Source organism: Tachysurus vachellii, chromosome 2, assembly GCF_030014155.1.
Source record: "Tachysurus vachellii isolate PV-2020 chromosome 2, HZAU_Pvac_v1, whole genome shotgun sequence".
NCBI classification, from domain to species: domain Eukaryota; kingdom Metazoa; phylum Chordata; class Actinopteri; order Siluriformes; family Bagridae; genus Tachysurus; species Tachysurus vachellii.
The window spans coordinates 24,678,591-24,699,289 of record NC_083461.1 but is presented as its reverse complement, the minus strand read 5'-3'; the positions used below and the strand labels follow the sequence as shown (position 1 = coordinate 24,699,289).

General features: G+C 37.0%; 1 protein-coding gene across 3 annotated transcripts in view; it reads right to left on the bottom strand.

The window, feature by feature from the left end:
• prkg1b (protein kinase cGMP-dependent 1b) overlaps window positions 1-20,699 on the bottom strand; it is a 127,016-nt gene that overhangs the window by 19,291 nt on the left and 87,026 nt on the right. For all 3 annotated transcript variants that reach the window (XR_009647942.1, XM_060863976.1, XM_060863975.1), the window contains exons 4-7: window positions 20,383-20,488; window positions 17,072-17,135; window positions 6,725-6,802; window positions 6,524-6,615 (exon numbers count right to left, since the gene is read on the bottom strand). Coding sequence is in view for 2 of the 3 variants with exons in the window: in XM_060863976.1 (XP_060719959.1) it covers window positions 6,524-6,615; window positions 6,725-6,802; window positions 17,072-17,135; window positions 20,383-20,488 (340 nt within the window). In the remaining variant the exon portion in view is untranslated. The remainder of the gene's footprint in view (window positions 1-6,523; window positions 6,616-6,724; window positions 6,803-17,071; window positions 17,136-20,382; window positions 20,489-20,699) is intronic.

Here is a 20,699-nt window from a genome sequence, read left to right as displayed (position 1 = left end):
GTTGAAGTCTCAAGATTCAGACTCATCTCAAAAACTGACATTTCAAAATTCTAGTTATTTTTTTTATCTCAATTGTTCATTATCTCACAATTCTGGCATTATTTCAGAACCTGGAAGTCTCAGGATTCTTGCTTATCCTAAAAATATTATATATTATCTCAAAATATTCACTTATCTCACAGTTCTGACGTTTAAAAAAAAATCTCTGAAACATGTTGAAGATCTCAGAGACATCTGTCTTATTATATTAAAATGTTGACTCTTAAAAAATCTGAAATACTTAAATCTCAAAATTTGACTTGAAAATTTGAACAAGATGAATCTTATCTCATCCAAAAAAGTGTCTTTTTTTTTAGCTATTTTCTTTGACCAGTAGCTATAATAGACATCAGGATAGACAGAGTGGCTCAAGACATCCCATTCACACAATACCAGTGATTTTAAATATGGGAATGTGGAAGGTTAGTGGTTAAGTTCAAATCCCAGATCCTCTAAGCAGCCACTGCTGGGCCACCTAAGTTTACCTGTCCATACAAATCCACCCTCCATTTCTCTACCATCTTTACTAGGAGACCACTCGACTGAAGAAAAAGCACATAATCCCAGAAGCTTCTTTAGATTTGTACTCACACATGCTTTGACTGTGGTGTCATTTGAATAAAACCTATTAAAAATGATTGCTGGTAGATTTATAAGATTAAACATAAACAGCATTAGCGTTATATGAAATCTCTGAGCGCCTGAGCATCTCGGACGTGTCCGTCATGTCCCAGTAGATATCTTCTCCCAGATGGCGAGACAATTAGCATCAGGATCGGCTTCTAAAATGAGTTCATAATTCATAAAGAGAACACCAAGAATTGAATCATGATGGGATGTAATTACTTTAATCATGTCGTGAATCAACTTTTAATTCTCTTGTTCCGTACAGACGGAATTACAGGATGATGGAAGAAACCTTCCCAGACATTTAACTGGTTTATGAGAACTCAGAAGTCTTCAGCGATTTTTTTTTAACATGTTCAGTTTGTTTTTTTCGGTTCAAGCTGACGTCATGATGACACTGCTGGTTGTGTTCAAATCCCTGTAGCACACCCACATGTGTTTGTGTGTACCTCTTACCAGGGGTTTTTCCACTAAATGTCAGGTTTTTATCTCATGTTCATTTCAGCACCAAATCAATTCCATTTTCTTTGCATTACTGAAGATATAAAAGTGTTTTAATTTGGGATTTAAAACGTTAAGATCGAGGTAACATGATCAATATAATGAAGAGGTTCTGGGGAGGAAATTCCAAACTTTTGGGAAGATGACGGTAAATGATCTGGCTCCTGTGGTGAAGAAAGTAAAACGTTGTGCGATGAGCAGAGCGTTGAAGTGAGGACAGAGGAGCTCAGATACATAGATAAGGAGGAGCAAAGCTATGGAGTGCTTTAAAGGTCAGAAGCAGAATCTCTTTATCCTGAAAATCATATTCACCTTCAGTTACATTCCTACTATTTTAGTAATCCTGAGTAACCATGGTAACAAAACAGGAAAAAACCATCCACCCATGTCCAGTCTCTGCCCAGAGCTGCTTGTTGATACAGTTCACTGATTAGTTGTTGGTAGAAGGACTGGAGGATAAAAAAGGAGGCAATGAAGAAGACGCATGTGTTCCTTCAACATGAAACTTCAACATGCTGAAGATGAAAAAAAACAGCTGTGAATTCCAGGCTCATGCCAAGGGATTGTGTTTGTGGTCATCAATATGCCAGCTAAGAGGGTGTTAATAAAGCTCCGCTGCATCACGCTGGTCCTCTTGTGGTATTATATTTCCATCATTTACCAGCAAGAGTGTAAAAAACATCAATTACAATTACATCATCCATGCAGTTTCCCTCACATGATGGTCAAAATGCCACAAAACAAATTAGCAAAAAGAAATCAAACACTGTAGTAACCCATGACCTTGTCGCTGAGATTTAAAACAAGGCACAGTGAAAGAGCAGGGAGGTAAAGATAAAGCAAGCAGCATGCATCAGTGATCTGTTAAACGTCTGGTCCGGGTCAGTAGCTACCACAGCGCTCAACTCACACCAGACCATAAAGAAAAGGTCAAAGCTGTCAATCTGACTAAAATAAATGCATGTGGGTGAGAAGAGAAGTTGTAGACACAGTCGTGCAGTAACCGAGACTTCACAAAATCCTTCAAAGCTCGAGAGGAAAGCATGCGTACAGTGAAACAAACTTAAAAAAAAGTCATACTGTAGATACTGTAAATAGAAACGTTAATAGACGAACAGCCGTACAGAGCCTTCAGAAAACAGTGAACGCTTGTGAAGTTATTATGATGTCACGATTAGCAACAATTTGGCCGAACCGGATCGATTGACTTTACATCAAACCTTGAAAGCCTTTTTTTTTTTTATCCCTGCTGTGGTTCGATTGCCTCTTCACATGCCTTATCTCACCAATTCTGAACGACCAAACATTGTTTAAGATGAAAGACTTAAACTGAACGAGCATAAGAGAGCATGATTTGGTTTGTTAAAGAGCGCTAACAAACACGCTAACAAAACTCTGTGCTAATTAGCCCAGACACAGAAAGGTGAGATCAAAGCCACGGAGATCAAGAAGAGACGATTGGAAGAGTAACAACGGTTCAGCCTTAAACGAATACACCACATGGCCTATTAGCGTTCCTCATCAGTGCCAGGGAGCTTAAGATGACATCAAAGAGCTTGCAATTTAACAAGACACCAGTTTTGCATGCAGAAAGAAAAACAACAGGATTATACTGTAGATACAGTCATAGATCTCGTCAACATTATCGCTGCTATAGTTCTAAAGTGTAAGTGATATAACAGGAACTAACTAATCTCTAAAATGCAGAGATTTTTAGAAAGAAAAATCTTTGTTGGGAAAAAGAAAACAACTGAAAGGTTTTTGTCTCATACAGCGTCAGTGCCTGGTAGCCAGTGCCATTTTCCGCTACGTATAAGCAAAGCTGTGAGTGTTTGAGTGTTTAAGTGTCCAACATTCTACACTTTGTTACTTTCGTTGTCAGCGTGAACGTACTTCAGTACTCAGAATATTTATACTGTATAATGGTGTAAAACTGTGCAGAAGTACAGACTTGATTTGGGACGAACCGAAACAGGAAAATTCATTAACTCGCTGTTAATCTCATTGACTGATCTCTAGTCGCTGTATTCCTTAAAAACGAATTTTTTAAAAGTTCCAAATCAGTCTCACGTGACCCCGAATGCCTTAATTATTAATCATGTAACATCTTTTAAACATCACTGTCTTCAAAGCTCACTTTTGGAGAGAAGTTCCTCTTCTAGTTTCTGGTTAAATTTCACCAAATCATTCCATTTCACTGCATGAGTAAATCATTCCAGCTCCCAGAGAAACCAGTGCCCCCAGTGTTCCCGTCACTCATAGAAGATTGGTCTAGCCAACGACTCCACGATTTGCTCTCGGATGAGCTTTATGGTATGGAACGATAATGCCACTGAGATATCATGTTATCAGACTCGTCCGTGTTCGATCCCCAGACTCGTCTGACTGAAGAAAATTAAAAGCAGTCATTATCAGTGTTTACCAAAATCCTTCCCCAAATCCATTACTGCAATGGCATCACTCAGGCATCATTAAACTGATTAGCCTTGTTGTTCTGAGCACACGCACACACACACACAAAACCATCCTCCTCCACTAGGTGTCACTGCTACGTTTTGTCTACTTTGAACCAACCTTAAAGAGGAAAATCCCAGAAGGAGTTGAAACAAAGTCATCACCATTCCCTGAAGAAACAAACTCCGACTTTAGCTTAACATGGAGAGATGAATGCATTTGTATCAACGATCTCCTGCGATTGTGATGAGTATGTAAAAAAAACTTATTTATTATTATTTATTATTAATTTCATTTAATATATTTAATACATTTTGAACCTGGAAACAAAATATTTTCACATTCCATGAGTGATGAAAAAAGTGTGTTTGAGTTCATTTGCCTAGATAAAATATTAAAAATATTCAATAATCAAACCACATGTTCAACAGTTTCATCATCCAAATTTCACAGGATAGGAATAAAAAGTTCTCTATTGTTTTTTTTCTTAATTTCCAAAGATACCTTCTTTCATTAACTACAAAAATAGTTTCGAAAAATTCTAGAAAAGAAACAAAAAACTCAAACAAATCAGAACTGAAATTAGTTTCTGAGATGAGTAAAAGTTCAATTTTAACAAATTTACCGTCAACCACAGACGTTGCATCCGTTGTTCCAGAGTTTCCCACTTGTAATTACGACTTTGTGATGATTTTTCAACTCGTACATATAACAAAACAGACATTATTAACAGTCATATATACCATGGTCACAGTTACCCAAATTATAGCATGAATGTCCTGTAAAAATATCAGAATAACATCCTTTGATGTCACAAACTCCAGTTCATAACTACTGCATATTATTTTGGTCAATCATTTTTCCAGCCGTTTTTTTTTTTTTAATAATCTGCCTTGTTTATATTAAATTGCATCAGTTTTCTTTGTGACATCCTTAATATTCTAACTATTCTCAATCCTCTGCTTCATTTAAGAGCAACATGACTCACAATAAGCAGAGAAGCGTTTTTTATAACTCGGAGTGACGGCTTAGCGTGTTTTAAACGCTTATACACGTCAATGTGGACTTTATTTTTCAGGGCTAAACTGGCACCTATTCATAAATCCCCTGGAAATGACAGGTGTCTGACTGTTCTGACCCTCCTCGTCTCTCTGGAACTTTTAATAAGCAGTTCTTCTTTAAGTTCTTTGCCCTCAGTGCCATGAATATACCCTCCTCTACCTACTGAGAGCTTCTAGTCAGGTCAAAGACCAGGACTGCAAATGTTTGCTCTCTTTCAGAGAACAACTAAAAGCTTTAGATCATTATTTCTCCAGTTATGAAATCCATACGGCTCGAAACCTCACACCGAACACATGATTGCTCTCAATTGCGAAACGCTGACATGGTTATTGGCAGGAAGATACATGATTACAGTTTATCTATTCAATCCAATCGAATCCAAAATGAAGGTTTTTGTCTTTATAATTGTTGGCAGCTGAAATAATGAATATTGATAACCTGAAGTCATTATGAGGCGTTTCAGAAGCACTAGAAAATCTCTTTAATGGTCTTGAAAGGTTCCAACTACAATATAATTGTATACACCACCAACCATCAACCCCCAACCCTACCACTAGCTTTTATTCATGTTTGCTTTCTTTCTAAAAACACAAAAGCTCAGATCATTTCAATAATTATTTCTCCAGTTAAGTAATCCATACAGCCCGAACCTTGAGGAAACAATCCTAGTAAACACGTGACTACTGTTTGTTCTGAAAGGCTCTCAGGAAGCTACAGGATTATGGTTTATTCGTTCAATCCATCCATACCAACCTGATGACCTGTAGAAGTTGTCATGAAGGTGTCTCTGGAGCACTAAAGTCCCACGTTATCGCTCTGAGAAGGTTACAATTCCAATGTAAGGAGTTTGTGCCATAAATGTTCTGTGAAGGTGTTGATCAGGTGTTGAGGACTGTGACCGTGTGATGACGTGCAGTTATTCGTCCTATTCATAGTTAACGATGATCATTTCTCACAATGATGAATGTGAATGTGAGAGTTGTGAGACATTTATTATTGCTTCCAAATGATGACAGAAATATTAAATAACATCCATCCATTTTTTGTAGCACTTTTCCTACACAGGGTCGAAGGGAACCTCAAGCCTAACCCCTGGAACTTAGGGTACAATGCAGGGGGCATCCTGGACAGGATTGTAGGGCACAGACCCACACACACAGACCCACACACACAGACCCACACACACACAGACACACACACTATGAAAAATTTGGAGATTATATCAATCTGCATCTATGTCTTTGGACCAGAGTATTTGAAGGAAACCCCTGAAGCGCATGGAGAACATGCAAAACTACACACACACACACACACACACACACACACAAACACACACACACACACACACACACACACACACACACACACACAAGGGGCAGATGCAAGAATTAAACCTCCAATCCGGGAGAGGTAAGAAAAATGACCACTAAATCACCATAGCCCCTATTTTCAAAACATATTTTACAAAAAAACAACTAAAAAATCTATTTTTTTAATCATTATTATTATTATTGTTGTTATTATTATTATTATTATTATTATTTACTTTCTAAACTTTCATTGGTGTCTTTATGACGATGAAGCAGATGATTCATTTCACAACGCAAGCTTATAATTCTTTAAAACAAGATCTAAGTGAAATCAATAATAGATCTAATAATTTTTTCAAATTTTGTTGGTAGTAAACTGATTTTAAAAGGTTCGAATACATGTAAAAAAACAACAACAAAAAAAAAGAAACATATTTCAATCAAGGACAACGTGCAGTTTTGATATCATATTGTTTCCCTTCTCCTTGACACTGCTCTCTGCAGGAGACATGAGGTGCACGTTCACTTACCCTTGAAGAGCTTTCTCTCCAAACCAGTCCCCTTTCTCCATGCCACGTAGATGAACGGTGTCATTGGGCGAATCCTCTCGGGTAACGTTCACCTGTTATCACGTATCACAAAAGCATTATTTTGAAGTCCTGAAGATCTGAAATACAGCGTTAAGAACCTCAAATCTCAACGTCGGGAAAGACAGAAAAAAGGAACCGTACCTTTCCTTTACTGATGATGAAGAAGGTATCTCCTCGAGCACCCTGTCTGATTATGTATTCTCCATCGCTGTAATGCGTCTAAGGAAAGTGAGAAAAGAGAGAGAAAGAAGGAGAAAGAGAACGTTAGACGTCGGCCTGTTTAACACACCGCGTCACGTCACTTCACACAGATTCCTGCTCATGTCAGAGCACAACCACCTCAATCTCCTCAACACACACATGACACAACAGCTTGTTCAAGCCCATAAACCTTTTATCAGCTTTACTGCAAATATTATCCTGATGTGAGCCTTAAATAGTCCATTAACACAGAATAATAAGCATCCTAAAGGCCGAGACCTAAAATAAACGGCTTGGATGTAAGCAGGATTCACTTCACACTGACCTTTATTTAATTTTATTAAAGTTCAGACACTTTTCTAACACAGTCATGCTGTAAAGACCAGTTCACTTAATTCTACACGGTACGATATGTCGTGAAATGCTTTTTACGACCTCAAGATAGAAAATGATTTCGTGAGATTTCTTGGAATGTAGATATAAATATGCTCTATGTTGAAAATCACCACAGCAGATCATCTGATCCACATATATTACATATATTACACTACCTCTGTTTGTGTTGCTGATTATATTTTATGTTATATTTTATTATATTTTTCTTTGATATATACTTTATATATACAGTACTGTGCAAAAGGTTTCACACCTGCCGAAAACCTTTGCACAGTACTGTATTTATTACTTTGAATATTATATTGTACATGTTCTTTGTCTTTATTCCGTTATTTTGTTTTTGTATATATATATACATACACACTCACCGGCCACTTTATTAGGTACCCCTGTCCAACTGCTTGTTCACGCAAATTTCTAATCAGCCAATCACATGGCAGCAACTCAATGCATTTAGGCATGTAGACATGGTCAAGACGATCAAGACGATGCTGCAGTTCAAACCGAGCGTCAGAATGGGGACGAAAGATTTAAAATTTGAAAGATTGGTGATTTAAGTGACTTTGAACGTGGCATGGTTGTTGGTGCCAGACGGGCTGGTCTGAGTATTTTCAGAAACTGCTGGGATTTTCATGCAGAACCATCTCTAGGGTTTACAGAGAATGGTCCGAAAAAAAGAAAATATCCAGTGAGAGGCAGTTCTGTGGGTGCAAATGCCTTGTTGATGCCAGAGGTCAGAGGAGAATGGCCAGACTGGTTCGAGCTGATAGAAAGGCAACAGTAACTCAAATACCCACTCGTTACAACCGAGATATGCAGAAGAGCATCTCTGAATGCACAACACTGAGTACTGATTTGAGTGAAGTGCAACAAAACAACAAACACTAGAAGTGGGCCTTGTTCAGAAGTCATGGGTTCTTATCTTTAATCGAACCCAATGGGCTGGAGAAGTTTCACCTTATTTTGCTTTCATTCATTCATATTCAGAAAACTTTTTTTAAGGTCAGAGTCATGGTGGAACTTTGGAGCTTCTGGTGAGACCATTGTGATGCCGACCCAAGTGCAGGATTGAAACCAGGTCATTGTTTAACAGAATTTAGCACACGAATCATGATACAATGACTCGACAAAAACAGATGCGAAAGAGCCGGTATAAATACAGTGACACATTAGGGAATAATTACAAACAGGTGAACACAAACACATGACATTATACAAGGATTAGCATTTCCCTGCCAGCACGCCCTCTGGTGGCAGTGAATTGTCCCCATAGTTCATACATGTGGTGTAAAGTAATGAAGTATAAATGAAGTGTCACGGATTACAAGGATCTATTTTCTCTTAACTTCATGTAGTTCGATGCTTAAATCTGGAAACTTCCAGAGATGAAGTACGCTGATAATCTTGCACTGAACTGTATGAAATAAAAAGCACATTCTTTTAACATGCCTTCCTGTTAAATAAAAAAAAAGGTAGACAATAAAGTAAAAAAAAAAAAAAACACTTCTGTTTGTCAGTGAGGGCCAAGTGGGATTAAGCATGCGTTATTTAACAAAATAAACCTGACTGTGAAAACTGATCTTTAGTCACAACCTACACTCATTTTAAAGCCACCTTTGTTAAAATGGCTCGCTATGGGGAAGTTCAGGGAAGTGGTTAACAAGTACGCTTTTATTTATATTTTTGATATACATTAAAACACTTGGTACCATTGGAACATGTGACTGACACGCGTTTCCTATTGCTCAGGTGTGTCCTGATGGAATCAATGAATCAATGATTCGCTCTAAGTGTCTGCTCTTGGTTTGAACTTTTGGTTTCACCTGTAAAGAGAAAACCCCCCGAGAATCAGGCATAACCAGTACAACAAATTGTAATGTCCTGAAAAAGACAGAAACCAATGGTGCACCATTCAATTCAATTCAATTTTATTTCTATTGCGCTTTTAACATCACACAGCAGCTTTACAGAAAAATGAGGCAATGGTGCCAAGGCAAAACTCCCTGAGATGAAATGAAGAAGAAACCATAAATCCATTACAGATTCAAACCCAACTTCTCCTTCAAATGCTCAATGATAGAGATACAGCATATGTAGAATGCTGGAGATACAACCAGACATCTAGCAGTTGAAGAACAAAACAACAGACCAAGACATCCAGGTTTCACAATCCACTAATAGAAAAAGACCTCAAGACAAAAACAAAGTACAGAGATGATTCACAAAAGCTCTGAAACCAAGATAAACTTCTAACAAAGTGAGGAAAAGCCCAAAGTGTGAAGAAAGAAAAGATCTTCAGGTAAAAAAAAAAAAGCATCACAAAAGAAGAATGCAAGTTTGTCTGTCACATGGTTGTCGAGTCCAACAAAAAGATCTTAAAACCTTTAATGCTCTGAACCATAATCAGAAAAAATAGTCAGATATCGCCTAAAAGACCCCGTCTCTCTTTCCCTGAAGTCGGCTATCATCAGCGGCGTACTATCATCTTCTCACTGAGTGATTGCTCAGTGTGTGCTAAGCTGAGGTCAGCACCCGTGATCTCCAGCGTGAAAGGGTTACTGGAGGAAGAGCAGCTGAACCAGATGAAGTTTTCCCAAAAGGATCCTATTATTAGCTGTTGCACTGAACGGTTTGCAAGCAGACAAAGATGAGACGTACGATCCTTAATGATCAGAGCTGGATAATACTCATACTCAACACTTTTAATCATTTATCTGTGTCATAGAACATTAAAGCCAAGTTGCTCTTTAGAACCAGAAACAGAAACATGTTCAAATCCAGGCCAAAAACCAAAGGCTTGGTATTTTCAGACACTGTGTGTAAACTAAAGAATGAATACGTCGCATCAAACGCCAGACATACGAGGGCTTGATTAAACAAAAAATGTCTGGAAGTGAACTGAATACAGGTGAGACTAATCCTGAGAGTACAGGCTAGAGGGGCTGAGTCAGGACACGATCCGTAAACAAAACGAACGCCTTTTATTTTACTGTCATTTTATTCTGACGTGTCACTATAGTCATCATAAGAGCAGGTTATTATTTCCCTCATTACCGAACAGCATTACTGCGACTCACACCTCAGATGGAAAACACTGACCTTCTGACCGGCTCTGATCCGAGCAGAGCCCGGTGCATTATGGGAACAGTGTGTAGTACACTCCCACTCCTGCACTCCAGCACATGTGTTTGAGATGTTAACCAAACATCTCGTCTTACTGCAAAGTCGGGAAAATCCACAAATCCTGATTTATTTAACATGGCTTGTGTGGCACGTGCTGAAAGTGAGCGTGTATGTTTATGTTAGATGAACAAGCTCTGCATGGAAGAAGAGTTCAGTTCGGCTCGCGCCTTTATTTTTAGAAGGTGTGAGTTTATGTGAAGTTTTATTTACCAAAGAGTCTGGAATCAGGGATTTATCCACAAACTCAGCTTTTTTTGTTTGCAGACTGAAGACATCACAGTCTGGATAAAAGCTATTAAAATAAATCAATGTCAATGCAAAGGTCACTGTAAACTCTGTCAAACTTTTCTAGATTAGAACAAACTACGCTTGAAAAATGCGTCTAACTGAACAAACAAATGTAGATCCAATGTGAAGATCCAATGTGAAGCTCTGTCATGGAAACTAATACTGAAATGTTCACCCAAGAATTGAAGCGTGCTATGCTAGTTATTTATTCGGAAACATTACGCAAACTCCAAATCTTTTAAAATGGTGCTTTGCAAAGCTGCTGGAACAAAAAAGGAGAAAGAAAATAATTTAACACTCTGAACGCCTGCAAAGAGAAAGTCAAAATGTGATGTTTGAGCTACTGACAAGGTGCAAATGAAGTGTTGAGTCTCTGACTGACCGAGTTGCTCAGAGCGGTCATGTCCTGTCATTTCTGAAGGGTTGTGTATCAGTTCTTCCTGTAGGTCTTTGACAGCAGCTGCCAGGAGAGACCAGAAACCTGGACGAAGGCACACAAGCTTTGGAAAATTTTGCTTTAAATTTCAATTCCACTTCAAACCCACATCTGTATCCTTTCTCTCTTGAAAAAAAAAAAAGAAATACTTCAACAAAAGCCTCTTTTTATTCCTTGTTCCTTGCGATTTTCCCGTAAATATCATTCCTAAACATCACACCATCATCGTTTTAATTGAGATTCTCTCACTCGGACAAATTCCATCGATCGTCTCGAGCGATTCTTCAGAGTGATGCAGTCTGACTTTTTTTTCCCCAGTTCCTATGTGCAAGTCAGTCATCTGATGACTTTTTTCTTTTCTTTAGAAAAAGCTTGTAATTTGTACTGATTTGAACACTCCCATCACATTAACTATGAGTCACGTTGTCAATGTACACGAAGCAGTCAGTATTTGACTTTACTTTCTGTATAATATAATGTTCAGACTTTCTCTTCTCATGATGGTGTATTGGTTTTCTCTGGATTTCGGTACCATGGCAACATTTCAAATGGCATTTCTGGGAATCATAAATTCTGTCCCCGATTGATGTCAAACGATTCCTCGGACCGATTCTATAGCGCATGTGGTCTGACATTTCTTTCAGTTCCTCCCTCACAGCTTTTGTTCCTACGTGTGTTTGTCTTAGACACACGATGCTCACATGCATCTGATTGTTCCTTGAGTTTTAGAGCTAGCTGTGCTTCATGCTAGCTGTTCTTTTTGTGATTTTCTCATGTAGTGAACGCCATGCTGTGATCAAGCTGCTGGATATCAAAACAGCAATGAAACCTCAGGCACCCGAACAGCCGACACTTCTCTCAGTGGTGGTCAAGCAAGTGATTCTGCTCCATGAATGCAAACATAGAGACAATTAGGAGAAGCTTCTGCTTATTTTTCTTCTTCTTCCTGTAGTCCACTCTTTTTTCTTTTTTTTTTTTTGCACAAAATATATTGCACTACAGCTGTACACATCTGGATCTGTATTTATGAAAATGTTTAGTGCAAAGAGTTGCTCGGCATTTCCCCTTTAATTTAAAGAGAAGATCTTTGTAAAGATAAAACTTATTTACATAAGCATCCCTAACCCTTTAAAGTGTTGAAGACTTTTAAGACACTTAAGAGTTGAAAATGGCTGAAAGGTAAAGAGGGAGAAGAAAGTGTTGTGTTGCAGATAACAGGTGACGGTGAGTTCATTAATAAACGCTACAGATTAGATGGTGTAGGGATTAATTTTGTGACCTTATAGGAAATACAGATCTGAGACAGAGCAGAAATGCCAGTGTCAGAAAGTTATATTTGTGTGCGTATACATACATACATATTTTATATATATATATATATATATATATATATATATATATATATATATATATATATATATATATATATTAGACATGTAGATATAAATATATAATGTGTGTTTGGTTAGAGTTAAAATAAGTAAAATTAGGTCTGTATTTTCAAAGTAAAGGCTTATAATAGACCTTCAAAAGAATGTCACCTAGCAACAGGGGTCATCCCCACGTCCTCTTATAAAAGAGTTGCTCTGAGATTCACCCTGTATCGCTCTTTAAGCTGAGATTCCTAGTTAAATTTTAAAGATAAATTAGATCTTTGTGATTATTCTTAGAAGCTTTAAAAATACGGGACCATTTGTTTTTTTTCCATATTCATTCACTCGCATCACATGTACAGTAAATTCTGTTTTTATTGAAAATTTATTCTCTTTGCTAATATTATTTTTTATTTTTATTGATTCAGTATTTATGACTCTCACAGATACTGCAGATGTTTAATAACGCCAGACCACCAGGGGACAAAATATGGCGTAACATATACAGTCGTATGCAAACGTTTAGGACCCCCTGACAATTTCCATGATTTTAATTTATAAATATCTGAGTGTTTGGATCAGCAATTACATTTTGATCTATCAAAAAACTAAAGGACACAAGGCTCGAGATACATAAAAAAATTCAGCCAAAAGTCACATTTTTTTAATAAATAGGGTTAGTTTTCCTCTGATACGTTGCGCAATCCTGCAGCAGATAAGGAGTGATGGTTTCTGCACATTCACAAGCTTTTCTAGATCCAAACTTGTAATAAAGCCTTTGAAACAATGTGTAGAGTGAAATAAGATGGAAGACAATCCAATGAATATCAGTGATTATGGACTTCAGGATCCAGGTGTCCCATTCAGCATCCCTGGAGCTCTCAATCATAACTCGCTAGATGATTTTTTTAGGTCATGCTTCATCTCTTTTCAGTAGATGTTAGCTGTAGAGATGAGATGAGAAGGACAACTCTTTGGATTTTACTGAAGCAGTCGAGATTAAAGGAGTGTTAGAAATACAAATGTGAGACATTCTTACTTCTGTTCTGAAAACCTTACACAATTTTAGCAACTGAATTATTTTATAAATTCATATGAACAAGCGCTTGTGGCATCTCAGTGAGTGGAAATTGGTGTAATATTATTTATGAATCATTTTTTGCAACGTTTTTATAGATAATTTTTCATCCCAATAATAGGCCAGATAAAAACAAATACTTATGAAAAACTAAACTCTTGAAGCCGTGTTGTGTCTACTTTCATTAAGGCCATTAAACACGTGAAAAAAAGACATTTTTTTGGCCTCCGATAAAAAGTGTTAAACTTCCGTCGCGTTATTCATGCGTCACGCTGGTGATCTAACGAAAGCTGTTCGTTCTTTTAATTCTTACTTGCTGTATAAAGAGACTCGTGTTTATACGATTGTTTATGGAGACTTTTTTTCTCACTATTGAGGTTTTATCAATATTGTGACAATGATTCATACGAAATTTCCGTGAATGTTGAATTCTCAGAATTCGTTCTCGAGGCGAAACAATACAGAAGAGTTAACAATACGACAGCATCCTAATTAATATGAATCCCCCAGATAATCGGTCACATTTCCACATCACACCAAATAATAAACAGCTGCTTTCCTCGATCTAGATTCCACAAGGGCAGATATTGTTTCAGTTGCTAAAAGAAATTAGCATACACAATTCTGGAGTGATGGAGAAGGGCAAAGATGATGGCCATTCATGAGTGGATTTGCATCATTAATAACCTCATTCACTCATCTGGAGTGGATCTGGGGGCATGTTCATTCAACGGGGTTTGGTGTGTGTGTCATGCATATTCTCAAGTTTTGTCTTCTTTAAACAAAACTGAAAATGAATCAGCTTGGTTCCTTGACATCTATTTAAATCAATTCTCGTTACAAGATCTTGCATCCGATCTTTGGTTGATGTTCACATCAAACATCAGAATGAAGAAAACCGTTGTGACTTCGACTGTGGTGCCAGACATATAAAGAATACACGGTGTATAGAAATATTCCATTAAACATCATTTAAACAGGTTTCTTAATCTCACATAGTATTAACGTAAACCGGTTAGAATGAAAACTCAGGAGGTGCTGATGGAGTTTGATTCTCAGCTCAGGTGTGAAATCACGACTTTAGTAGAAGTGACAATCAGGAGTAACAGAGACCATGTGTAAGTGATCACTGAGGCTGATGGGTAATGTAGTTCAGTAAAGTAAAGTAAAGCAGTGGACTGGTTTTCCCACAGTGAACTATTGAAATACGAATGGAAATAAAGTGCAATAGAATAAATTATTAATACAGTTAGTGCAATGGGGTCTAAAAGAAAAAATGGCTCTGTAACTCATAAAATAGGTCAAAAAAATTGAACTTCTTTTCACTCTGGTGGTTAAGATGAAGCTGAAATGAAAGAAGACTTGAAGAGTTTGTAGTGTTTAATAAGTTTTGGCACCCAGAGGAAACCCCCAGCGTCTTCTTCTTCTTCATCAACAACAAAGTTAGCCTTTCACTTCATATCATTGATTCCTGTACGTAAATAAAAAGAAGAAAGCAACAATAAAGAAGGATGTAGCTATTCCGAATCCTGATCTCACAGCCTTCGAGGTTCTGACATTTAACAGATTTGAGTGTGAAGCCATCCGGAAATAGCAGTGAGCATCAGATCATAGCATAATTACTACTATATCACTGTATATTAAAAAAATTGCATGTGTAAAAGCCACAACCCAACCCCATTATTTTGTTAAAGGTGCACGTTCACCTTAACAGCCCCAAAATAGAACCTGCTCCTCAGACAGCTTGTCTCTAGAGCTTCAAGCACCGCTGACGATAGAGCTTTAGCGATCTGCATGACTCAATCTTGACACGATGCCTCTGAGTCATAACCTGGACACAGAGGCACAGAAACGTGGAAAATATCATTAGATATGAATCCCGAGTCAGAAAAAAAGCTGGTGGTCACTTAGAAAACGTGGTTTGCGTGTAGTGACACGGTTTGTCACGGAGGGGAAATTGCTTCAGTTACTCACAGTCGGTTTCTAATGGAGTGAAAAGGAAGCGAACGGCACGTAATTTAAAGCCTGTCCAGAAAATGAATGCGGCCTGGTGCTGTTCCCAAAACGTGACGATGCTGCACGCTGGGAAAACGAAATGCATTTGTAATGTAGAGTGTTCTGATCTATTGGAAATGAACCACGACAGGACACAGAATTCCACATAAACAATCAATGAGACATCCGGTGTAATGAAGACAGACGTGAGGCCGAGGTACCGTTACAGCCTGAGGTCCATGATGACATTGGAAAAGTCTGGAAAATTATCTCTGTACAATATTTTAACCAGCTTGTCCAGTCAGCCACAAAGGCTTTGTTGAAACGGAGCTTGTATTGTAGCATAAAACAACCAATCATCATTGTGGCGAATGATCGACCTGCCGATCGGCTTCAGATGACGGACCACAACATCGGGATTCCTCACTAATTATTAGTGAGCTATCAACAACGGCTATCAAGCTGAACCATTTGTAAACAATAAGAAGATTAGCATTTTACAATCGATCCCTCAATCCACCTGCCAACATTTATAGTCTGTAAGATTACTATCATAATATAAGGGCACAGGAGCTTTCTTTTACTCCACAATAACAACAGGACACGATCCAAAACGATTGTTTTTAAATTCTCCAATATTATGACACTCAGCATGGGTACAAGTGACAAGCTCCGCCCCCTTTCCCCAATTTCAGTTCAGATGTTGCATTCTAGATCTCAAGTCTTAAATGTGTGAAATTGACCATGTTATATTGCTCTGTATAAAAGGTCAGATTTCCCTTATGAGTAATCTCTTCTACTGAAGCATGTGTACAGATGAGACTCCGATTGATTTGGTCTACAACCTGAACGTCTAAACAAACATCACAAAATTTTAATTCCAATAAAGAACCCAGTCACTTGTACTTTAAAAGATGTTTTCTCTCCTGTTCAACAGCATGAACAGTCAAAACGTTATTCGTTATCCTTGTAGAAGAATAATATCAGAAATGTTTCCCACTTTACTGCACATTATTTCAGAATCACCTTCTAATCTACCATCCAGATGAGTTCTGGTGATTGTCGGTGCCCCAGTACGCAGTTCCCAGCTGCAAAGCTTATAAAACTGAAATGCAGGAAATGCTTGTATTCCTGTCTTATTGAATTTTTTTTGTTTAAAGTAAATGACGATCAGGGAAAAATCTAAATAGTGGTGTGTGTGAAGGGCAATTTGTGTACTGATAAACTTCCTTAAGTTTCATGATGTAGTTGAAAATAAATTGCACAAAATATGCATTAATACAATATATACATACATTATTAAATTTATCAAATGTATATGTATATATATATATATCTATTCATTTAAATTATTTGATTTAATAATTTTATTGAAATTCTTTTTTTTTTTGTTTTTCATATATATATATATATATATATATATATATATATATATATATATATATATATATATATATATATATATATATAATTTTTTTTTTTAGATTTTTAACAAACACCTGTGTGTGATTTGTGTTGAGTTTAGTAAAAGCACAAACCTCTTCCAGGACGTCCGCGAGTTTGCTGAGTATTTCTTCTGCAAGGCCTTGGAATGTTGGAACGCTGCAAAAAGGAGACAGGTTCGAGTGTGAAACACATGTGAAACGCACCACAGGAAGCCAGAAAAACACCTCGCTCTTTGTAGCCAAAGCCATTAAACTCACTCTGACCTCAAAATCATCTGCATTTTCGAGCGTATTTAATTTACAGTTATTTCAAAACGCAACAACAATTCGCTTTTGGTATTAAGACCATGGAAATGAAGCATTTGCTTTTAGGTTATTCTCTGTAAATTATCCCAGGAAGAGAAATCAGAAACAGAAGATCTTCAGAAGAAGAAGACTTCTTTGTGTTCCTTATTTGCATAATGATTATAATATTTTATGATTTATTCACAACAGTGAAAATAAGAATCTTTTCCTGCTTCTGAGCTAAGAGATGTGTTCGATCCAGAAAAACTTTCCACCAAATAAAATCTGTAGCTTTTAAGTTTCAAACATTTAACAGGAACGGTTTCGGGACTAATTACATATTTTGGTTGCTATTTGATCTGAAGGAGTGTAGAATATGTAATGTGTGTTTTTTTTGTATGTATAAACACTGGATATTGTTCTAAACATTGTGGGTTTCATTTAGAGTGTAATCAATATTCTATTGAGTAGAAATCCTTTGGTATGTGCTGGAGTAGTTTACCATAGAAACCGTGTTTATTTATTTAAATAATTAATGATGTGTGAAGTAGTTAGAACTGGGGTTTGGTTAAAACCCCAACCAAGGTGAGGTGTACGTTGTTTGAGAAATGCTTCAGAAAACTGCGTTGGGCCGCCAAACAAAACAAAAACAAAACTAACGTGTAGCCAATGAGCAGAAAGGGGCGTGTCTTGTCAATATGGGCGGAGAGAGTGTTCAGTACGCATGTGTGACATTAGCAAAAAGCAGTTTTAACATTGACATGGAGGACAGAAACAAAGAAAGAAAGCGAAGAAAGGCTTACGATAAGGCAAGAAGTAGGACCCGTGTTAATATAGGATCAGCTTTCCAGCGCTGGAGAGAACTGAAAGAGCGGGAAGGCCTGTGATGGGACACCGAGGTTGCTTTTTCCCTTCTCGATAGGTGAGTAACGTTGGTTTTGCTTTGTTTCACAGAACTAATATATGCTGTCCTTTGCATGATTATGCTTTTATGATTTTATGATTATGATTGTCATTTTTGCTTGTTTGTTTATCTGCAATCGTATTGTTCTTCCCTTCAGCTATGATAAAGACACATTTCTTTCCATTAGTTGCCTGGGTTACGTATGTATGTGTGGGTAGAGCTATCAATACAGGGGTGGGACCCATTTGGGTTAGGGGCGTGTTTGTTTTGGTGATTTCAAATGTTGACATTGGCTTTCAAACAACGGAGACCCCACCTTTAAATTATATAAAGCGGAAAATTTCCCAGCTCATTAAATGCATTTTGTATAAAATAACAATCTGTTAATATATAATGAGGTAACAAGTAAGGGAAGAAAAGTGGACATGCTCCAAGTTGGTAATTCACCAGAGGTCAAGATCAATTAATGGATTAGTCTCGGATTAACCTAAATCTGCAGAAACCATTGGCAGTAATCAGCACCTGCCCTCTGAGTATATAACGCAGATTTCCCTTGAGAATGAAGGAAAGTGGAAATCTCACATAAAAATGTCCGACAGTAACGAGACAGTTCAGGAGCTTTGTGACGCTGAAGTACGTTCCAAACACGAATCCAATCACAGCCGACAAATATTACTCAGAGAAGAGAGAAGAGATTTCGTCTAGCGCAGGTTTCATACCATCAGTGTGTCTGAATTGTATCAGAGCGTGTAAAGGAATTAAGCAATTTAGAGTTTATTCTTAAAAAACAAACCTTCGTCTTTTATACAGCAACGTTTGATTTGATCTGTTTAGCGTCTGTGACATGAGTTTGCTCCTGTTATCACTTACGTTTTAGCAGCTGTAAACAGTTACTCACTCATTTTCTCCAGAATTCAATAAATGACTGAATAAAATTGAGATCTGGCCATTTGTGGTCCATAATGTTTACTGAACATGTCTGTGTACATCAGATATGTAACTGAAAAATGCATATATTCTAAATGACCTTCATCCAGGTGACCAACTTACTGATACTAATAAAAGACTCTTATTACTCTTAGAGTCTGCAAATGTATATATGTATATTTTTTTTTCTAGGAGACTTTTATATCATCATGACATTTTAAATCTCTTTCATCTCTAATCTACACACTGGACTTGTTGACTTTTCCTTAAAAAAAAAATCAGATTATTGATTTAATCGTCCAGCGAAATGACCTAAAAAGCTGCTAAGTGGTGGTGTGTCATCCCATGATCGATTGCAGAAGAAACAGCTAGAACAAAGCAGCGGCTTCAGACATTGATTTGTGTTTCAGGATCTCCAGTAGGTTTAAATACCAACATAATAAGCTTTAAGAATAAACTATTACATTAAAAAATAAATAAATAAATAAATAATTTAAATTTTTGACTTTTTCATGTTCATGCACAACAGGCATTATTATTATTATTATTATTATTATTATTATTATTATTATTATTATTATTATTATTATTATTATTATATCACTCAAATGAATTCTCTTTTCTGATTGGTCAGAAGATATTGATTCACTTTCTATACAGCAGCACCGACAGTCCAGCTTATATTAATTTGAAAATTGTAAAACGATTTATTAATTTATTTATTATTATTATTTTTACATATTTATTTATTTTTAAAACTCAGTGTAATTGTTGCTATGGTGACGTTTTACACAAGGAGATATTTATCTATTATAGCAATATGTCTTTCTATATTTAGATCTAAATACTGTATAAAGCTCTACCTTGAACAACCAGAAAGTCTTTAAGACAGAACTTTGGTTGTGATTTTTACTAAAGAAAAAAAAACATAAAAAGCTGCACTTCTTTGTTGTATTGACTTTAACAGATAAAGAGAAATGATAAAGGCTGATTTAGGGACCGACTTTTCATCTCGCTTTTGCTTCAGCAGCAAAAAAAAAAATTCTCTCAAAATCAATTCTATTCTCTTTTTTTCTGCCATTGGGAGTGAAGAACAAAACCTGGCAAACTCACTCGCATCTCAGACAAAACCTGCAAAAAACTATGCAGAAAGTCCATTCAAATTCTTTGAATTTTTGTTTTTCGCCCCTCAAACTGACCATGGCCAAAAAAGATGAATCCGTGAGCGTAACTTCATTTCTTTATTTCTGTATTTTTCTGTGTATAATATGCAGAAGAAGAAACCCACCTTTTGAGGAACTCCATGTACTCTGCATGCTTGATGAGTCCTGTCCTCATCATGATGGTCTGGAAACACTGGCGGTCAATGGCCCAGAGCTTGACGTTGGTGAGAGCTGAGAAACACAAACAAGAGGAATTCCATCCCATGTGAGAACATGCATTCACAAATAGCATATTTTATACATGCACAAAGAGTCTTTATTCTGGCATTTAATCCAAAATTCCTAGATGCTAAACCCTAGCTAAGAAATACTTTGATCCAAGTCTAGCCTAAAGGGCATTATTGCTTTTTTAAAGAAGCACATATGGCCCGGCATGCAACAA